Genomic DNA, 18,018 nt, shown 5'->3' with positions numbered 1-18,018 from the left:
TTGGGTGAAAATGGAGAAGAGAAATGGCTAAATTATTTCTTTATTCGTCTATCTTTTGCAAGACAAGACAATAATGAAGGATTTAAGGTTTCTCTGGAATCTTCTCCAACTACTGTGGCAGATGGTTTTCCTTTCTCCTTCACGTGTTTCAATCTCAAATTTATTTATTACAGCCTTGAATCCCCCCTGCAAACAAATAAATGAGTAACAGAAGCATTACACAAGAGGAAACACATTAAGTACAGGTAGTCCTCAACCTACCACCATAACTGAGCCCAACATTTATGTTGCTAAGTGAGAAATTTGTTAAGTGAGTTTTGCCTCATTTTACAACTTTTCTTGCCACATTTGTTAAGTGAATCACTGCAATTGTTAAATTAGTAACACGGTTGTGAAGTGAATCTGGCTTCCCCATGGACTTTGCTCGTCAGAAGGTTGCAAAAGGGGATCACGTGACCCAGGGACACTGCAGACCGTCATAAATAGGAGTCAGTTGCCAAGCGTCCGAATTTTGATCATATAACTGTGGAGGATGCTGCAATGGTCGTAAGGGTGAAAAATGGTCATAAGTCACCTTTTTCAGTGCCGTTGTAACTTCGAATGGTCAACTGTTGTAAGTTGAGGACTACCTGTTGACAGAGTCTTCATTTGTTGTTTTTCCTCCTCAAATGCACAAAACCTGAGCAATCTTGTAAAAAGTTTTGCAAGGAAATATGTGTTATGCTCACTCACAATACAGAAAACTTGCTAAAAGCTACACCCAATCCTTCATGAGGTTATCCAGTTTGATTTAAACAGATGTCCAAAGAACAAAAGAGAACATTGTACAAATGCTCTTCTTAAGATTTAGTTTTGACAGTGAAAAAAAGAAAAACCTGATTTTCTGCTTGCTTTGTTTTCCTGAAATGGCACAGTTCCATCAAGTGACTTCACCAAAAGCTCAGGAAACAGCCGTACCAAATCAGAAAATGATTCGTTCCCCAATGCGGGTCTCTCTGCGTGGTAGAATTACAATGCCCATCATCCCTGGCCTCGTTGTGGAGTGCCTGAAGCTTGGTCACGTGATGGTGGGAGAACCCGACTGTGGGAATTTTGAATTGGGTTTCAAGCACCCTCCAGGTAGGTCTGTTGGAGCTTTGGTTGCTAAGCAACCGGTCGTAAGTTGAGAACTAGCCTTACTTATCACAATGGCTTTGGGGCATGGGCCAGCCCACCATCCTTGACCTTGATTTCCTTGTATAGATTTTAATTATCAAAATAACAAATGTGAATTAAACCTGCACTCACAAACAACTACACAAAACAGTAACAGTTGTTGGGTCCTTGGTGCTCTCTGAGCTTGGTTGTTTTCTTGCAGATGTTTTGTGACCCAAACTAGGTAACATCATCAGTGCGCTGGTAAGGAGTGGGGTTTGTTTTCAATTTGTATATATTGTTGTGCCTTTTCATGTCAGTACTGGTGGCAGTAGTCTTGGAGGTTGCAGATGAGCATAGATTAATACTAAGATTAACATCAGATCAACAATCAAGAAGTGAACAATACCCCAATCAAGAAACTGCAAAACAAGCTGACAGTAAACAGCCCAACCAAAGAACCTCCAAACCTGATAGGGCAGGCCACTAGAATAGAAACGGAGAATCCCACTCCTTACTAGCGCTGATGATGTTACCTAGTTGGGTAATGAAACATCCGCCCGAAAACAACCAACCTCAGGAAGCACCAAGGACCCCTCATTTTAACCCTGAGTAAACAAATATTCTCCTTTATCAGTTGCTGGGTTCCAAAATAGCACTAAACGAAGACTGAATAAATCTTAGTGGCCTGATTGGTATATAATGTGATGTCTTAACAAATGACTTCACACGCGAAGGAAAGCCAGTTCCCCCCCCCACCCCAACATTTAGGCCTTGGTCCAGCATTTCATTAATTTTGGTAACTTTCAGGGGTATAGACTTCAAGTCCCACAATTCTCACTGACAGCCATCATGGCTGTGAAATTCTGAGATCTGAAGCCCTGGAATTTACAAATGTTGAGAAACATTGCCTTAATGGGGACTCAGAGTAATGCAATTAGATGACAGACCATCTTACTTTTAAAAACCCAGCATAGCATGATAATCACCAGGAAGAGCTTGTTAACAGCGCTTTATTCTGCAAATGGTCACAACCAGCCAATAACCCTCCTTCTAGCTTAATCTTTCCAGCGTCTTTTCTTGAAACGTGAGCCATTTACTGTGTTGTGTTCTCAACCTTTGTTGCAAGACCCATCTCTGGGTTAAGATCTTATCTGGATATCTGATATTACATTGCTTGGGGCAATATTCTCTGTAAAGATTCCGTGCCTGGCTGTGATATAAGCATTCAGGATGTTTGAACCTGTGTACTTTAATTCACGGTTTAGAAATGTAATCAAATATAGGCAGTCCTCAACGTATGACTACAATTGGAAGCCAAATTTCCCTTATTAAGCAAAGCAGTTGTCAAGGGAGCCGTGCCTTATTTTGTGACCTCTTTTGCTATGGTTGCTAAATGATGCACTCAGTTAAGTGAACCACCTGGCTTCCCGCATTGACTTTGTGTGTTGGAAGTCAGCTGGGAAGCTCATGAATGGTGATGCCATAACCCCCAGGACACAACAACCCTCGTAAATACAGGCCAGTTGCCAACTGCCCAAATTTTGATCACATGACCATGGGGATGCTACAATGGCTGTTAAGTGTGAGGACTGTTTCTAAGTCCCTTTTTTCAGTGCTGTTCTCACTTTGAACAGTCGCTAAAGGACTGGTTGTAAGTCGAGGACTACTGAAAATACCAACAAAGTCATTGATCTTCTTACCTCTCCATTTTGTCCATATTTGATCTCATACATCAAAACCAACCCATTGGGGTTACCCGGCTCGGGCCATTTCAGGAATATGGTGTTTTCCTCCTTCCCTTCCCAGGTTACACTTCCTGGAATGTTATCAGCCCCTTCTGTGGAAAGCGAGCACAAAAGAGGACTCATTTATTTGTATCCTACCTGTATTATAACCAACAACCCAAGATAGTGAACATATCCATCTTCCTTGCCCCTATTTTCCCCATAACAACAACCTGGTGGGGTGGGGTGGGCGGAGAGAGACTGACTGGCCCAAGATCACCCAGCTGGCTTTTATGACTAAGGTGGGACTTGAACTCACTGTCTCCTGATGTGTAGCCCGGAGCTTTAACCACTAGACCAAGCTAGCTATTTTAATGAACTCAAAACCAGAGCTGTAATCTAAGATGGCATAGCTTTGAACCAATTTGACCCGGAAGTTATATATTTGCCCAAAAGAGGAAGTTTTTTTAAAAAAACAGAAAGTTTAGACAGCGTATGGCAATAAAAAGGAAGAAATGAAAGAGTGTAAACTGAAGTAAAATAAGAGAATAAAATAAACAATGAAAAGGTATAGAACAGGAATACATCAATATGATAGCCATTATCATATACCATTACATCAAAGTGGTTTCAAGGAACCATACAGTAGCTCTCAGCGCTTAGCTCTTCAGCTGTTTACTGAAGCCCTTATTCTCCTAATCCTACCTATACAATCTGCAATCAGAGGGTTGCATGCTACAATCCTTTCAAAAGTTACTGACAAAGTGAAATGTTTAATGTGACGGAAGAAGGAAAACGATTAAATTCCTGCAGAGTGTTCTTACCAATAATATTAAATTTTATGAAATAACATGCTGAATGTATCCTAGCCCCACCCCCTACAAGATGTCAATCAACAGAAAGCCTGGCTTAAATGACATTGCAGCCCTCTCCTTCATCTACCCTACTTCTAGGATCAAACTAAGAGGGAGTTTATGTGCCGGATTGGACCATGATGCTTTCTTAAGCTACACATGCACTAAATAAAAGGCGGGAGACTGTACCTGCAGGCATCGTCCGGGCGAAGAAAAAATTTGAAGCGCTGCAGCCCAGGCGTGCTGCTTCGTGATTGCAACTGTGGATGTCAATCCGATAAAGGGTGAAAGGCAGGAGCTGGGAGATGAGGGTCCGTTCCTTGCCCTCCACTTTCGCTTCGTAGAAGGGAAACTCCATCTCACCTTCCTCCAGATCGGTCCCATTGCTCAAGGGTTCTGGAACGATCCCAGTCCTGTTCTTACCGGCAAACGTTGTGTTTGCAACTCGGAACAAATCCCTCCTCTTCCGATCAGGTCTGGACAAACAACAACAAAACCCTTTTAACAACCAGGCTTTAATCTCTCACATCTTCACTCCAAGGCAGAAGGAAGGAGGGAGGGAGGGAGGGAGGGGCGAAGGAAACTGTGCTTAAGTGTCACAGAAAGGGTTAAATTCAGCAGATAAACATCCCGATGCTCAAACTCACCTTCAAGGGCTCATCACCCCACTCATAGCTGGGGAGGTCTTTGCCAAATCCTGATAGACCCTTTTATTCTCATCATGGCATGTGAGAATTACAACCAGTAAAGCAGAAGGACTTTATTCCAAGAAATAAATGCCATCAATCTGAATCCCATTCGCTTGCGGAAGGCATGCTGGCAACTCACCTGGGCAAAAAGATGGCGTTGTGGAGGAAATTCTCAAAGACCTTCCGGTATTCCGCTTCCTCCTTTTCGGCCTGCTTCTCTGCTTCAGTCTTTGGGCATTTACAGCAAGGGCCTTTCTCACTGCCAGACCCTTCAGGCTTGGTGGGTTCTGTGGCTTCTTCCGTGTCTATGGTCCCATCCGCGTATCTCCGGATCGGGACTTTATCTTGGAAGGCAAAAGAGAGGAGGAGGAGGAGGAGGAGGAGGAGGAGGAGGAGGAGGAGGAGGAGGAGGAGGAGGAGGAGGAGGAGGAGGAGGAGGAGGAGTTAGTAACACGGTTGTTAAGTGAATCTGGCTCCCTCACTGATTTTGCTTTTCAGAAGGTTGTGAAAGGGGATCAGATGACCCTGGGACACTGCGACCGTCATAAATACGAGTCAGCTGCCAAGCATCTGAATTTTGATCATGAAACCGTGGGGATGCTGCAAGGGGAGTAAGTGTGAAAAATGGCCCTGTCACTTTTTTCAGTGCCGTAATGACTTTCAACGGTCACTAAATGAACTGTTGTTAAGTCACGGACTACCTGTACAGGGACACATATATGTGTCCCTTGTTGTTATATGGCCATCTGAACAGGAAGTCTGACCTTCAAGCTAAACAGAAAATTGAGCTAGTTCAGTGTTTCTCAACCTTGACAATTTTAAGGCATGTGGACTTCAACTCCCAGAATTCCACAGCCAGCAATGCTGGCTGTGGAATTCTGGGAGTTGAAGTCCACATGCCTTAAAATTGTCAAGGTTGAGAAACACTGAGCTAGTTCAACCTTTTTTGTTGCTTTCAATAACAAAGATGCTTTATGTTTTATCTTCAACATGAGGAAACATTCAAATATAGCACCATCCATTTGTAGGGCTTTCATGCGCCAGTTAAGTTTTGAGGAGTTGCTGTTGAACGTTGAAGAGACCCCGTATCACCTTTCCCTAACTTAGGGCCCTGCAGATGAGTTGCCACCCAAGATCTCCTGAGGGTTCCAGACTGGAAGAGATGATCTCCATGAATTTAGGAAGCTGGTACGATGAGGAAAAGTTACCTCAAAGTGCACAGGTATGTCTCCGTGTTGGTCTTACCTTTGGAGCAGTAGTTGTGCCTATACAGGTAACTATCCTGAGGCTGCTGTTGCCACCTCACAATATAGTAGGACAGATTGCCGTTGGGGTAAGTGGGAGGGTTCCATTTCACAATCAGCTGTGAGGAGGAGTTGGATGCTGAGATGACATCCAGAGGTATGGATGGCACTAGAAGGAAAGTAAGTCAACGATGAACCTTTCAATGTGTTTTTCCCAAGAGCTTATAATTAACTGAAGTCCATCAATAAATAAAATTCTATTTGCAGTCCACAGCATACTCTTTCATTCCATTCTGGTGATACCCTCAAACACATCCCCCCCCCCAAAAAAAAACACCTGGGCATTTGGTCTCCAAGCCATATCCAGTCCTTGGCTGTCCCTGTCTGGCCCGTGTGAGTTTAATTGGAAATTAGAAATCAAATGTAAATAAGTGTCCTGCAGGGGCAGGAGAAGAAGCTGAGTTCTTGAACTTTTCAGTTATGATGGTTTAAAGCAGGGATCTCCAAACATGACAACTTAAGATTTGTGGACATCAATGCCCAGAATTCCTCAGCCAGCGTGTTTCAAAGCCGCAGCCCATGGCATCAGGACTACATCAATTAGCTTGCTAAAATCACCTAGTACCCAAAGGGATAAATTAGCAGACTCGAAATCTACATTTTTTTACAACACTCAAATCATTGTCAGTGAAGTTGAACAGCAACGAGAGATACCCAAGAAAAATAAATGTTTACCTTTTACTACCTTAAATTATGATCAGAAAATACAAACTCAGTGCACAAGAGAAGCACTTTCTACTTTTTGATTTTACAAAATTCGTTCTTTATTTCTATTTTGGCCAATGCTACACCCAACTCCAACGTATTGCAGCAAGCCTGAACATTTTAGCATTAATACACGCCATTGTTTTTCCAGAAACACTCAATACAAGCCCAATTTTACATATCCCATTCCAACTGGCCTCCTTGGCTCAGCTTAGATGGATAAACATCTATAAGTCTGTCACCAAGGCAGATATTATAATCTAAGTCGCCTAAGAGTTTGCCAATGAGGTGGCACATGAATGACCTTCAGCCAATAAATAAATATTATTCCCACCCTCAGAAAGAACTTCATTCAAGATGATTAAATGCTGTTGGATATTTCCTTGGCTTGATTAATCGGACAATTATCACCTCTCCACAGCGCCCAACTTTGGATGCAATTAAATTCTGGCAGGCAGAAGTAGACTACCACCAGCCACCAACTTTGGACGTTTTTTTTTTGATATGCTAACAAGAAACAGAGATCCCAAGTAAGCAAACTGAAAAGGACGCGTGCCAAGAACAACTATTCATCCATTAAAACCCTTTGCCACTGAAAATCAATTCCATATGATGGTGAGTACGCCCTCCGATTTCCCCCCTTCAACAAAGGGGGGAACAAAAGACTCTCCAAGTTCAGTATGGATGACTCCAAGAGGAACAGGTCATAGAATCATTAGGCTAGAAGGGATCTTGGAGGTCTTCTAATTCAACCCCCTGCTCCAGGCAGGAGACCTTATGGCAGCCCAGGCAAATGGTCATCCAGTCTATTTTTGCAAGCCTCCAATGATGGAGTACTCACAACCCCAGGAGGCAAGCTGTTCCACTGATTAATTGCTTTCACCATCAGGAAATTTCTCCTTAGTTCTTGTCCTGTCCTCAGGTGCTTTGGAGAGTAAATTGAATAACGGAATAACACGGTTGGAAGGGACCTAGTCCAAAGAAACTACAAGTAGGAAACCCCATACATTTCAGACAAATTGTTGTCCAATCTCTTCTTGAAAACCGCAAGTGTTGGGAGCACCCACAACCTCTGGAGCCAAACTGTTCCACTGATTCATTGTTCTAACTGCCAGAAAAATTCTCCTAGGTTGCTTCTATCCTTGATTAGTTTCCATCCATTGTCCAATCTTCAGGTGCTTTGGAGAACAGCTTGACTCCCTCTTCTTTGTGGCAGCCCCTGAGATATTGGAACACTGCTATCACGATCACCCCTACTCCTTCTTTTCATTAAAGAACTTGACTCCCTCTTCTCTGTGACAGCTCCTCAAGTACTAGAAGACTGCTATCATGTCACCCAATCTTTCTTTTTCATAGGCTAGACATAGCTAGTTCACTTAAAAATTCATCTTACGGTTTAGCTTTAAGACCCGTCATCTTTGTTGCTCTTTCCTGCACATTTTCCAGGATCTCTCTCTCTCTCTCTCTCTCTCTCCCTCCCTCCCCCTCTCTCTCTCCCCCCTCCCTCCCTCTCTCTCTCTCTTTCTTTCTTTTTTGAATCATGGGGACTCTTATCCACTTATCAGTTTGCAAATACAAACTGATGGAGCCTGCAAACTGCCACTGAATCCTCATCGATCGAGAGGATTCACAAGAGAAGAACCCCAAAACGTGCAAAGTCTTTGGAGTTTTCTGTCTGCCCCTTCAGTACTACCAGATTCTGGAGTCACTTCAATTTTAATAGCATTCATCATTCAGACTGATAAACCATGATATTCTTGCAAATGTTTCTATAAACTCAACAGTTAAAATTTTTTCCTCTTTTTTTTTTTTTACATCTATCACTACATTTTTCTTCCAAACTCTGAATTTTTGAATTACAGAAAGCTTGGATGAATGATACACTGCAAACTAACTGCGTTTTTTGGCCATCTGCTGGAAAATCTGTGCAACGTTTCCCATCCCAATAGAAGATGCCAAGCTACAAATTGAAGCTACTGCACAGATTTATTAAGAACGTCCCACCAGGACTTCCTAGGAAGAAAGCAGATTTATATCCTAGTATCTTTGCTTGTAGCCAAAAAACTAATTATGCCAAAATACTTAGATTTATGACTAGTTTAAATTTCATAGAAGACATCATGAATCACTTTTCCAAATGCAAGAGTCCTCCTTGCCCAATCAATGCCACCAGACAGAAACGCAATTCATTTAGTATTTTGTCTTCACCCACTCTAATGACTTCTTACCTGCAGCTTTAGTGCGGATGTAGACAATCTCACTCTTTGCTCCGTGAGGGTGGTAGTTCTCCATCATAGTGAGCATGACAGCTTTGACATAAATTGCATATTGGGTCCATGGTTTCAGCGGCTGCAGTAAAATCCCTGGATTGTCCTCTTTATTTGAAGGCAAGTCCACGTCAACCATGTTCCAGCTATTAGAACCACAAGCGTCCTGCCCGTCATATTCCGTCACGTTCTTGAAGGCTCTGAAATGGACAAGCAAGGGAGCTAGGACGTGTCCGTCTGATAAAACGGCTCTCATACTATTCTGATCAGAGTTGCTGAAAAGTGAAGGGAATTTCCCATCATTCCTATGGTGTGAAATAGCAATATACACAGACCCATAGTGCTTTACAGCACTCTCTGGGCAGTTTACAATGTCAGCATATTGCCTCCAACAATCTGGGTCATTTTATCCACCTCAGAAGGATGGAAAGTATTCTGCTCACAACTTCCAATGTGTAGATTGCAACTCCCCAAATACTCCATCTTGCAGGCTGATTTCTGAAAATTCTGGTATGTGGTCTATACAGTACCTCTGGAAGCTGCAAAGGTTGGTAAACATTGCTAAAAAAACCCCAAACCCACACAGGCTCACTTTGGCTGTGGAGTAGCAATACTCACGCTTCTTTGTAATAGACTGTGAAGCTAATCAAATCTCTGTAATCTTTAGGCCGATACTGTTCCCATGTCAGTTTGATCCGATTTTTCATTGTAGTGTTGGAAACAAATTTCAGGATGTGGCTTTCACCTGAAACACAAAAACAGCACGCTTGGCTGAATTGCCACTAACACACAGGAATGGAATTTATTTACTATGCTCATATGAGAGAGAGAGGAGAAGGAGAGGGAAGGGAGAGGGAGAGAGAGAGGGAGAGGGGGAGAGAGAGAGATATTGGTTCCTTGGTTTTGCTCAAAAGTGGTTTTGCTCCTTCTTCTCTGATAAAACAAGACTGCAGCATGGGAATATGACCAATTCCTTTCCCAGCAGTAAATGGCTGGGCTGATCTAGATTCGATAGGGAAGGTAACTATTTCAAGACCAAGGTATCAGGTCCAAAAGTGAAGGTCCGTTTAAACTGACTTATTGCTACTCATGCCTATGCACAGGAATCTTCTCAACTAGTGATTAGCACCTGCTTGGAGTAAGGGAATTGGAATTCAAGGAGGGTTGGAGTTAGTTCATTTGTGGCTATGAAGGGATTCTAGGCTGATTCCTCTTTTAACTCCATCCCAAGGGTTATTTCTTTTTTAAAAACATCATGAAAAATGTACTGTCAGGGAGACACTTTTAATTTCATTTTCCAAAAACAAATATTAAACAACAGGAAGTGTTTCGCAATGTTTTGAGCAAAAAAAAATTTTCTCACCATCCAACAAATGGCACATTTTGTTACATGTTTCATGTAACAAAATTTGAACCTTGAAAGGATGTATTTGTTCTTCTGAGCTTTTTTCTTACACCCACAGGGGAAAAAACAGGTTATGTGTGACTCAATTTACCTATGCACAATTCATTTCTGCAACCATCCATCCCCCCCCTCCTCAATTTTAGGTAAAGCCCATTTGCCAATCTAAGTTCACATGGTTGGCTTTAATTGGGCTGAATCTATTTTCAAAAGCCAAGTCTGGTCTTCATATCTTCAAAAGCTATCCGATTGAAAACAAGTTTGAATAGTTGTTTGTTTTGTAGATTGTGGGTGTTTGTTTTTAGAGAAGCTTAATTCTTGGCTTGGGAATCCAGCATACAACTGGATTTTTCAGTTGCTTTTTGTTTGGAAAGAACAGTTTGCCAAATGTTTCAACCCTCTTACATCCTGCACACATTTTAAAATCCATGTAGGCAAATAAGCTTTTTTTTTTTCCTTTTCTTTTTGTAAGAATAATAAAGAAACAAGGGAAGCCTAGCCCAGACCTGATGGTAACATAGGAGAGAGGGCCAAAGCTTTTGTAACATCTCCAAGGCTGACAAATGGATGTGGGTGATGCCTCTTTGGTGTGAATACACACCAACATGTGTATTTGGGAAACGGATTCCAGTTCCATATACAGATAAAAAAAGAGAGAGAGAATTCTTTACAAAAATAACATCCTTAAGGTCTATTTTATATGCCAAATATGGAGAGACCATTTCAATAGCCTGCTCACCAATCATTGATCAGACTGATGCACTATAAGCTTTGAATGAGCACACTGTTTCTACAAAGGCATTGAATTTTCAGGTTCTCCTAAAGAAGCTAGTTTTCTGAGCCCCACATCTGACTTGCAAATAATTCCCACCTATTTTACTAATTGAAGAACTATGTGTAAAATGTTGGGAGTGCAAATTAAAAGAGTGACGAAAACCCACACAAAAGAAACAACAGCAAAAATTCCTCAGCATCCCAAACTCCATCCTTTAAACTCCTTAGTTTGTATTTGGGTTTTTCATGTGACTTCTTAGTTGTTAGCTTAACAGAAACTTTTATGGAATGGATGAAATAGAAGAACATTATTTATTAGGGATAAGGAACAATCCAGAATCGGTATGACTCAAGGAAACGGAGCAATTTGCTGAGGACCAGCCAGCAGGTACCAAGATGCCTCCAAGTGACTATTTTCTGAAGTCTGGATCACCACAAACCTCCTGTTATTTAAGGTCAGAAAAAAAGCATCTTCCATTTCTGGTTATCCCACCCCAACACAATGTCCTCACTAAACTTCTCACGTACAGGATGCTTTTTCCCCGTTGTTTCTCGGATTGATGTCGCCTTTACTTTGTCGATCTTTGGTTCCAGTAACCTCCTCCATTTGGTAAATTTCCGAAACACACAATTTAGGATTAAAAGCAAAGTACATCTTCCCTTCTTTGATGGTCAGGTTATGATGGCTCCAGTCCCACAGTTGCTGCAAGTTTTGGTTGTCCAGCACATAAAATGAGTAATTCCTAAAAAGGAAATGTTTGGAAGCAAATTAGTCCACGTAAACAAAGGCACACACATTTTTCATTCTGCTTATGGTACCCTTACAAAATTCGCACAATGACCAAAAACTTAGATCTGGCAAAAAGAATGGCAGCTACAGAATATCTCATGTAAGGTGTTAAACAGAAGCAACACCATCCCCAAGAATCTCAGCAGCAGGTTAACAAGACCTAATATAGGTCTCCAGGTTGTAAATTGCAAACTGTTATTGCGCTTCTTCAGCCTTTAACAGTTTCCAGTCCTTGTTGGTTTCAGCTTCATCTTTTCCAGGAGCTTCTCAGAAGCAGAAATAGTTTGAAAGAAAGAAAACCTTAGAAAGAGCACAAAGAAGAGAGGAAACTAAGTATGTCTAACCTATCCAAGCGAAGGACTAGGGGTTAGGGTTAGGGTACTAATGCCACTCTATAAAGCCTTAGTAAGTCCACACCTAGAATACTGCAACCAGTTTTGGTCACCACACTATAAAAAAAAATGTTGAGACTCTAGAAAAAGTGCAGAGAAGAGCAACAAAGATGATTAGGAGACTGGAGGCTAAAACATAGGAACTGGGCATGACTAATCTAGTGAAGAGAAGGACCAGGGGACACATGATGACAGCGTTCCAATTTCTTCTATGCTTAAGAGACAAGAGGAACTTTCCAGGGTGGAAGAAAGCAATACTGCCCTTTACAACATATTCCATCACTCTCTGGAATTTCAAGAATGCAAAGCTGACCAAATTGCAGCCAGAGAAGGTGGGGGAAAAACGAGGTTGAGAATCTACCCTCATCCTGTAAGATAATCCTTTCAGGCTAGATAAATCAGACACAATGAGAGCTATTCCCATGACCTTGCCCCGGCCTTGTTCAAACAGTTTCCCCCCAAATTCCTGTTTATTAACTACTGAGGCAACCAGTATCTGAAAAGAATGATTTCATTTGGAGGTAAAGAAAGCAGAGAAAGTGGCAATTTCCCAGGCTTAGGACTAAGGGCAGAACACTGTTCCCGTTAGTGGGATTCCAGCTGTACGTTCTCCAAAAATGATACAGCTCAATTCTTTTAAGTACTGGTAGTCCTTGACTTACAGCAGTTGATTTAGTGACTGTCCAAAGTTACAACAGCCGTGGAAAAAAGTGACTTATGGCCATTTTTCACACTTACACCCATGGTCATGTGATCAAAATTCAGAATCTTGTCAACTGACTTGTATTTATGACGGTGGCAGTGTCCTGAGGCCATGTGATCCCCTTTTTGCGACCTTCTGATACGCAAAGTCAATGGGAAAGCCAGATTAATTTAATAACCGTGTTACTAACTTAACACCTTCAGTGATTCACTTATCAACTGTGGCAAGGAAGGTCATAAAATGGGGCAAAATTCACTTAGCAAGAAAAATTTTGGACTCCTTTGTGATCATAAGTCAAGGACACCTTTCTCTACCTTTGTGTCTTCTCAGAGGTATCTGAAATGGGATGATATGATCCAGTACCCCTGGAAGGGAAGAAGATGGGTGTTGTAACCCAATTACTTCAAAAGACCGCTGAATTGGGGGAGAATGATGAAAACAGTATGAAATTAGATGCTTATTCTGTGTTAGAGAACGTTAAGACCCCTTGTCCCGTCAAAAACAGCACCATCCTTTCAGCTCAGTTGAGCAAATACAAGGTGGTAAATCCAGCTTTGAGCAAGGTAACAAGTGAAAACATTTCAGAGACCTCTTAACAAACCCAAAGCTCACCCTCTGATTGAAATTTTCCATAGATGATTTTCAGTAGCCTCCAGGCAGGGCTGCTGAACCATCCACAAGAGGACAACAAAGGAAATAATCTATGGATCAAGTCAATCTGCATGCAGGTAACTCATGATGCATCTAGGAATCTTTTTGAAACCCAGGGCCATATTTGAAGGAGGGGCGGAACATATAAAAACAGGAAGTTCAAGAGTTGTTATTCAATTCAGTGAAGCTGAAGAGGGAGAGAACAGAGGGACAAGGTTCCAAAAGCATGATGTGGTCTTCAGCTAATACATTAGGGCAGTGTTCCTCAACCTTGAGAACTTGAATATTGGTTGACTTCAAGACCCAGAATTGAAGTCCATCCATCTTCAGGTTCCCAAAGTTGAGAAATACTGTATTAGGGTTTTAATGCTTATTCTGTTAACTCTTAATAGGAACTTCAAGAACCTTTTTCCGAGAATGTTACGTTCAATGGCATGACTTCTTACGGTAGAAACTGGCTATCCTTACCCATCTAGTTGTTCCTCTCCATTAATATACCGCAGGTTCTTCAAAAAGGACAAGGACACCAAAGCATGAGAATGCCGGATCTTCACATATCCAGTCACCGTTTCTATCAACCCCATGAAATCCTCCAGCTCAGAGGCAATATTGTCTGGGAGGGGGAAAAAAAACCCGAGGGAAGGAGTGATAAAATCTCCATAGTTTCAAGATTTTTCTTTGCACACAATTAGCTTCATCGGCTTAAGAAAGGCCTTCTAAGAATGTCAACTCTCTGCTGTGTAACACAACCTTGTATGATTTACCTAGGAAAGTCAGGCAGCCGGGATGCCAAACTAAATGCCACTTCAATTTAATCTAGTTAATTTTTCGGCCAGTGCAATGGCCGTCCGTTCCCTTGAACGTTGGCTGCTAATGCCAATGTCGCATTCTGAGCTTTCAACAGCTGATGTTTTGGCAAGTTACTCTTGGGCAGTTGTAAATCTAAGCCTTCAGGAAGCCACAACTCCTGTGATGTTCAGTGACAGATATAAACGTTACTGCATGTTACAGTTAGCCAAAACTGTCCCATTGAGGAGAACCTCAACTCATGTCTCAAGATAGCTTGACCATTCTAGGCAAGATAAGTGGGTGTTTTTCCTCCTCCACAAATGGAAACCTCAAATCAACTCCCACATTGGAGCTTCTCAGACGCCTCTGAAAACTCAGGACAAGAAGTAACAGATGGAAATAGCAAAGGTGCATTTCAAAGGGCAACCGGATTGACTTAGTTTTTTCTTGAAAATGTTTAGCTTCTCATTCAAGAAGCTTCTTCAGTTCTGAAGACAACTGAAGAAGCTTCTTGAATAAGAAGCTAGACATTTTCAAGAAAAAAAATTAAGAAGGTGCAGTTGCCTTTTGGGACAAGCATGACCTGGATGACTGAGAATCTCCATGGATATTTAACAGATGGAAGCTTATCAAAGAGATCCAATCTAGAATCAAGGCTATAGTGAGGACAATTAATCAATGGAATGGCTTCCCTTCAGAAATTGTGTGCTCTATCTCTGGAGATTTCAAGAAGAGACTGGATAACCACGCACATAGAATGTTATAGGGTCTCCTGCTCAAGAAGGGGATTAGACTAGAAGACCTCCAAGGTCCCTTCCAACTTTGTTATTCTGTAATATCCTTTTCCTGTTAAGTCACATTGTTAATAAATTAGAAGTAGATTAGCCCTTATAAAAGCAGGATCTACTTAACTATAATGTAGAAATTGGAGCAAACTTAGGTTCAAAGTTAAAAATTTCCACTAGGTGTGTTTACATGCACTAATGGGCCAGAATTTAGCATTCTGCCTTAGTCAAGAGCACACTTATTATTATTCATATTTAACGCTTGCTCCCTCCTGCGCACTTTTCCTACTTAATGGGTCTGTCTCAAGAACCCAGCCAGGTACTCTATCCTGACATTGACTCTACCTCTATGAACTCTACCTTGCTCTTCTCCAACGAAGACGGGAGTCAAAAGGCCAAAACAAAGAAGTGTTAACAGGAACAAGCCAGAGTACCTGTTCACACATGCCATAAGCAAGCCATCATTTTAGTCCCATCTGCTTTCAGAACAAACTGTTCAAGAGAGTCACCGAGCGTTCTCAGTGAGCAGCCCGACTCTCGGTGCTTCTGTGATATACAATCCTTTTCAGTGGAATAAAGCTTCACCGAGATTAAGCCATCCGAGGGGCCTCTTTGGGGAAATCGGAACAAATTCATATAAACGGGACAGCCCCTGGGTGAATGTTTACAACAGGCAGCTGAACAGAGAGCAGGCATTCTTTCCAGCCTCTTAAAAGGATCAGTCTGTTTCTTAAAGAACTAAGTTCTTTGAGGAATTAAGGAATTTTTGAAGTTTCCCAGAAACTGTGCTATAGCACCAACTTAAGGAAAATCAAATTAGGTTATTTCAGTGGCTCAAGCCAAAAAGGATGCTTTTTTTAACCTACTTTGCAAGCATTTTTAAGCAGGTGCTTCAGCTCAGAAAGTTGTTCTGGAAGTTTCGGTTCAGGCAAACGGTGACTTAACTTAGCCATGGATTGAAGGGTCAATGTAAGAGGCCCCAGACCAGCCTTCCCTCAGCCAGTGGTGTGGCTTGCAAGGTTGGGAATTGGGGAGGTTGCACTCTAAAATGTCTGAAGGAATCATACAGAGCAGCAACGAGGCTGCCTGACTTAAAGCAGGGGAAGATAACAGGTGGTCCCCAAAGCAGGGCCAGAGACAGCCCCATAGCGTCTGTGGGGTTCTAACTGATGAAATGGGTGCGTTATCAGCTTTCAAATCAAATGAGTGTTCTTCTTCTTCAGATTGGGGCAATTGTGTTCATTCTGGGGGGGGGGGAGGGAGGAAGGGAGAGAGAGAGAAAGGACTGTTGGAGTTTTCCCAGAAGGTGACTCACCACTCTTGACAAATCGTTAACTGAACACTCATTTTCTGTTAAGACATGTACTAGACGTGGCCAAGTCAGCCCTGAGAAAACACCCAGGTGGGAACTCTGCTGCCAGTGTTTGAAGAGGGCATCATGTACACTGCAGAGAAATATTTGCCACTGGGCAAATAATTAAATCCACCGATGTGCCACCTAACACGAGTGAGATAATACAAATTTAGAAAATCCCTAGACGCTAGCAGGGCTACCAGGAACTCCCCTTCTCTTTTTCTTCCTGTGAAGTTTGCTCTTGAAAGCCCAGACTGGGATTCTCCCTACAATGCTATCTTGAAAATTCGTTGGGATTACCTGCGGAAAACTTCTCATATGGAACACAAGGTCTTTTCTACAGCAAGTGAAAAGGATTCTCCAAAGCTGATACTTATTCTATTATTTTTTTTAAAAAAAATGGGATTCTTTTAAAAAAAAAAGTATTTTAACCACTGAGCTGTCAAATGGAAAAGGGCAACTACAATTTATCAAGAATGAAATGCACCATTGATGTATCTCATCTTCTCTGCTGTTTATTTAAGTACCTGAATTTCAGAATGTCCACTCAAGGCATCACCTAGGCATTTTAAACGTGCTTCCCATGTGCTCCACCACAGAACTCCATCCATGGTTTCTCTAGCATCATGTGTACATTAGGAAGCTCGTAACAGGGTTGTCACACTCAACCCAGGTTTACCAACATTGACACTCTCCCAATCAAGCGTGAACTTACTCCCACGGCGGATATTGATGAGAAGGTTCCCTCTAATTTCGGTGCATCCCTGGAGCGTCTGTGCCGAGGTGACGGAGTCAATGGTCATGGTTTTGGCATCTGCACACACTTTGGGGCAGGGCCCCTCACAAGGGCTGCAAAACATGCTGGTAAAAGAGAAAGAATAGGAAGAGATGAGCAAAAATGGCCCTTCCATGAGTCGCGGTGGCGCGGTGGTTAGAATACAGCATGCAGGGATTATGCTGACTGTAAACCGCTTAGAGAGGGCTGTAAAGCACTGTGAAGCGGTATATAAGTCTAAGTAATATTGCTATTGCTATTGCTAATTCTATCCTACTCTATCCTATTCTATTGCCATGATGATGCAGTGTTAGAATGCAGTATGGCAGGCTAATTCTGCCGACTGCCAGTAGTTCGATCCTGACCAACTCAAGTTTGCATCAGTCTTCCATCCTTCTGAGGTTGGTAAAATGAGGATCTAGATTGTTGGGGGCAAGAGGCTGACTCTGTAATCCACTTAAGACAGTGGTGGGATTCAGCCGGTTCACACCACTTTGGCAGAACCGGTAGCTAATTTTTTGTTGCCCAGGCCCAAAATGGACTTCCGGAAGCAGCATCCATACAGAGAACCGGTTGTTCAACATATCTGAATCCCACCACTGCACTTAGAGAGAGTGCCTTCACTCATGCACAAAATTCCACTTGTGCACAAAGCTCCACTCGTGCGAGCGGCAGGCACTTGTGCTTGGGCCTAAAACTCCATGCGCGAAAATAGAGCTTTGAGTGCGAGCACATGTGCCCTCCACTCAGATGACTGAAGCTTCATGCACGTGTGCTTGCTCATTTCTCCTGCAGCCTGGTTTCGAACAGGCTGTGGCCCAGGGGTTGGGGACCCCCGTTATAGAATATAGGTAGTCCTCCACGGACAATAGTTCATTTAGTGACCGTTCAAAAGTTACAAAGGCACTGAAAAAAAGAGAATG

At 42.3% G+C, this 18,018-nt stretch overlaps 1 protein-coding gene across 4 annotated transcripts in view; it reads right to left on the bottom strand.

Annotated features, from left to right (window-relative positions):
* The window catches only part of IGF1R (insulin like growth factor 1 receptor), a 125,509-nt gene that overhangs the window by 24,853 nt on the left and 82,638 nt on the right, over positions 1-18,018 (bottom strand). For all 4 annotated transcript variants that reach the window (XM_039362108.1, XM_039362109.1, XM_039362110.1 and 1 more), the window contains 9 exons: positions 17,036-17,181; positions 13,861-14,005; positions 11,385-11,599; positions 9,299-9,425; positions 8,642-8,880; positions 5,650-5,817; positions 4,544-4,748; positions 3,905-4,191; positions 2,838-2,974 (listed from right to left, as the gene is read on the bottom strand). In XM_039362108.1, the coding sequence (XP_039218042.1) occupies positions 2,838-2,974; positions 3,905-4,191; positions 4,544-4,748; positions 5,650-5,817; positions 8,642-8,880; positions 9,299-9,425; positions 11,385-11,599; positions 13,861-14,005; positions 17,036-17,181 (1,669 nt within the window). The remainder of the gene's footprint in view (positions 1-2,837; positions 2,975-3,904; positions 4,192-4,543; positions 4,749-5,649; positions 5,818-8,641; positions 8,881-9,298; positions 9,426-11,384; positions 11,600-13,860; positions 14,006-17,035; positions 17,182-18,018) is intronic.

The sequence above is a fragment of the Crotalus tigris genome, unplaced genomic scaffold (genome assembly GCF_016545835.1).
Source record: "Crotalus tigris isolate CLP2741 ecotype Arizona unplaced genomic scaffold, ASM1654583v1 scf7180000019364.2947544272:3078424, whole genome shotgun sequence".
In the NCBI taxonomy this organism is placed as follows: domain Eukaryota; kingdom Metazoa; phylum Chordata; class Lepidosauria; order Squamata; family Viperidae; genus Crotalus; species Crotalus tigris.
Note: the sequence above shows the minus strand (reverse complement) of the source record. Positions and strands in the feature narration are given on the sequence as shown.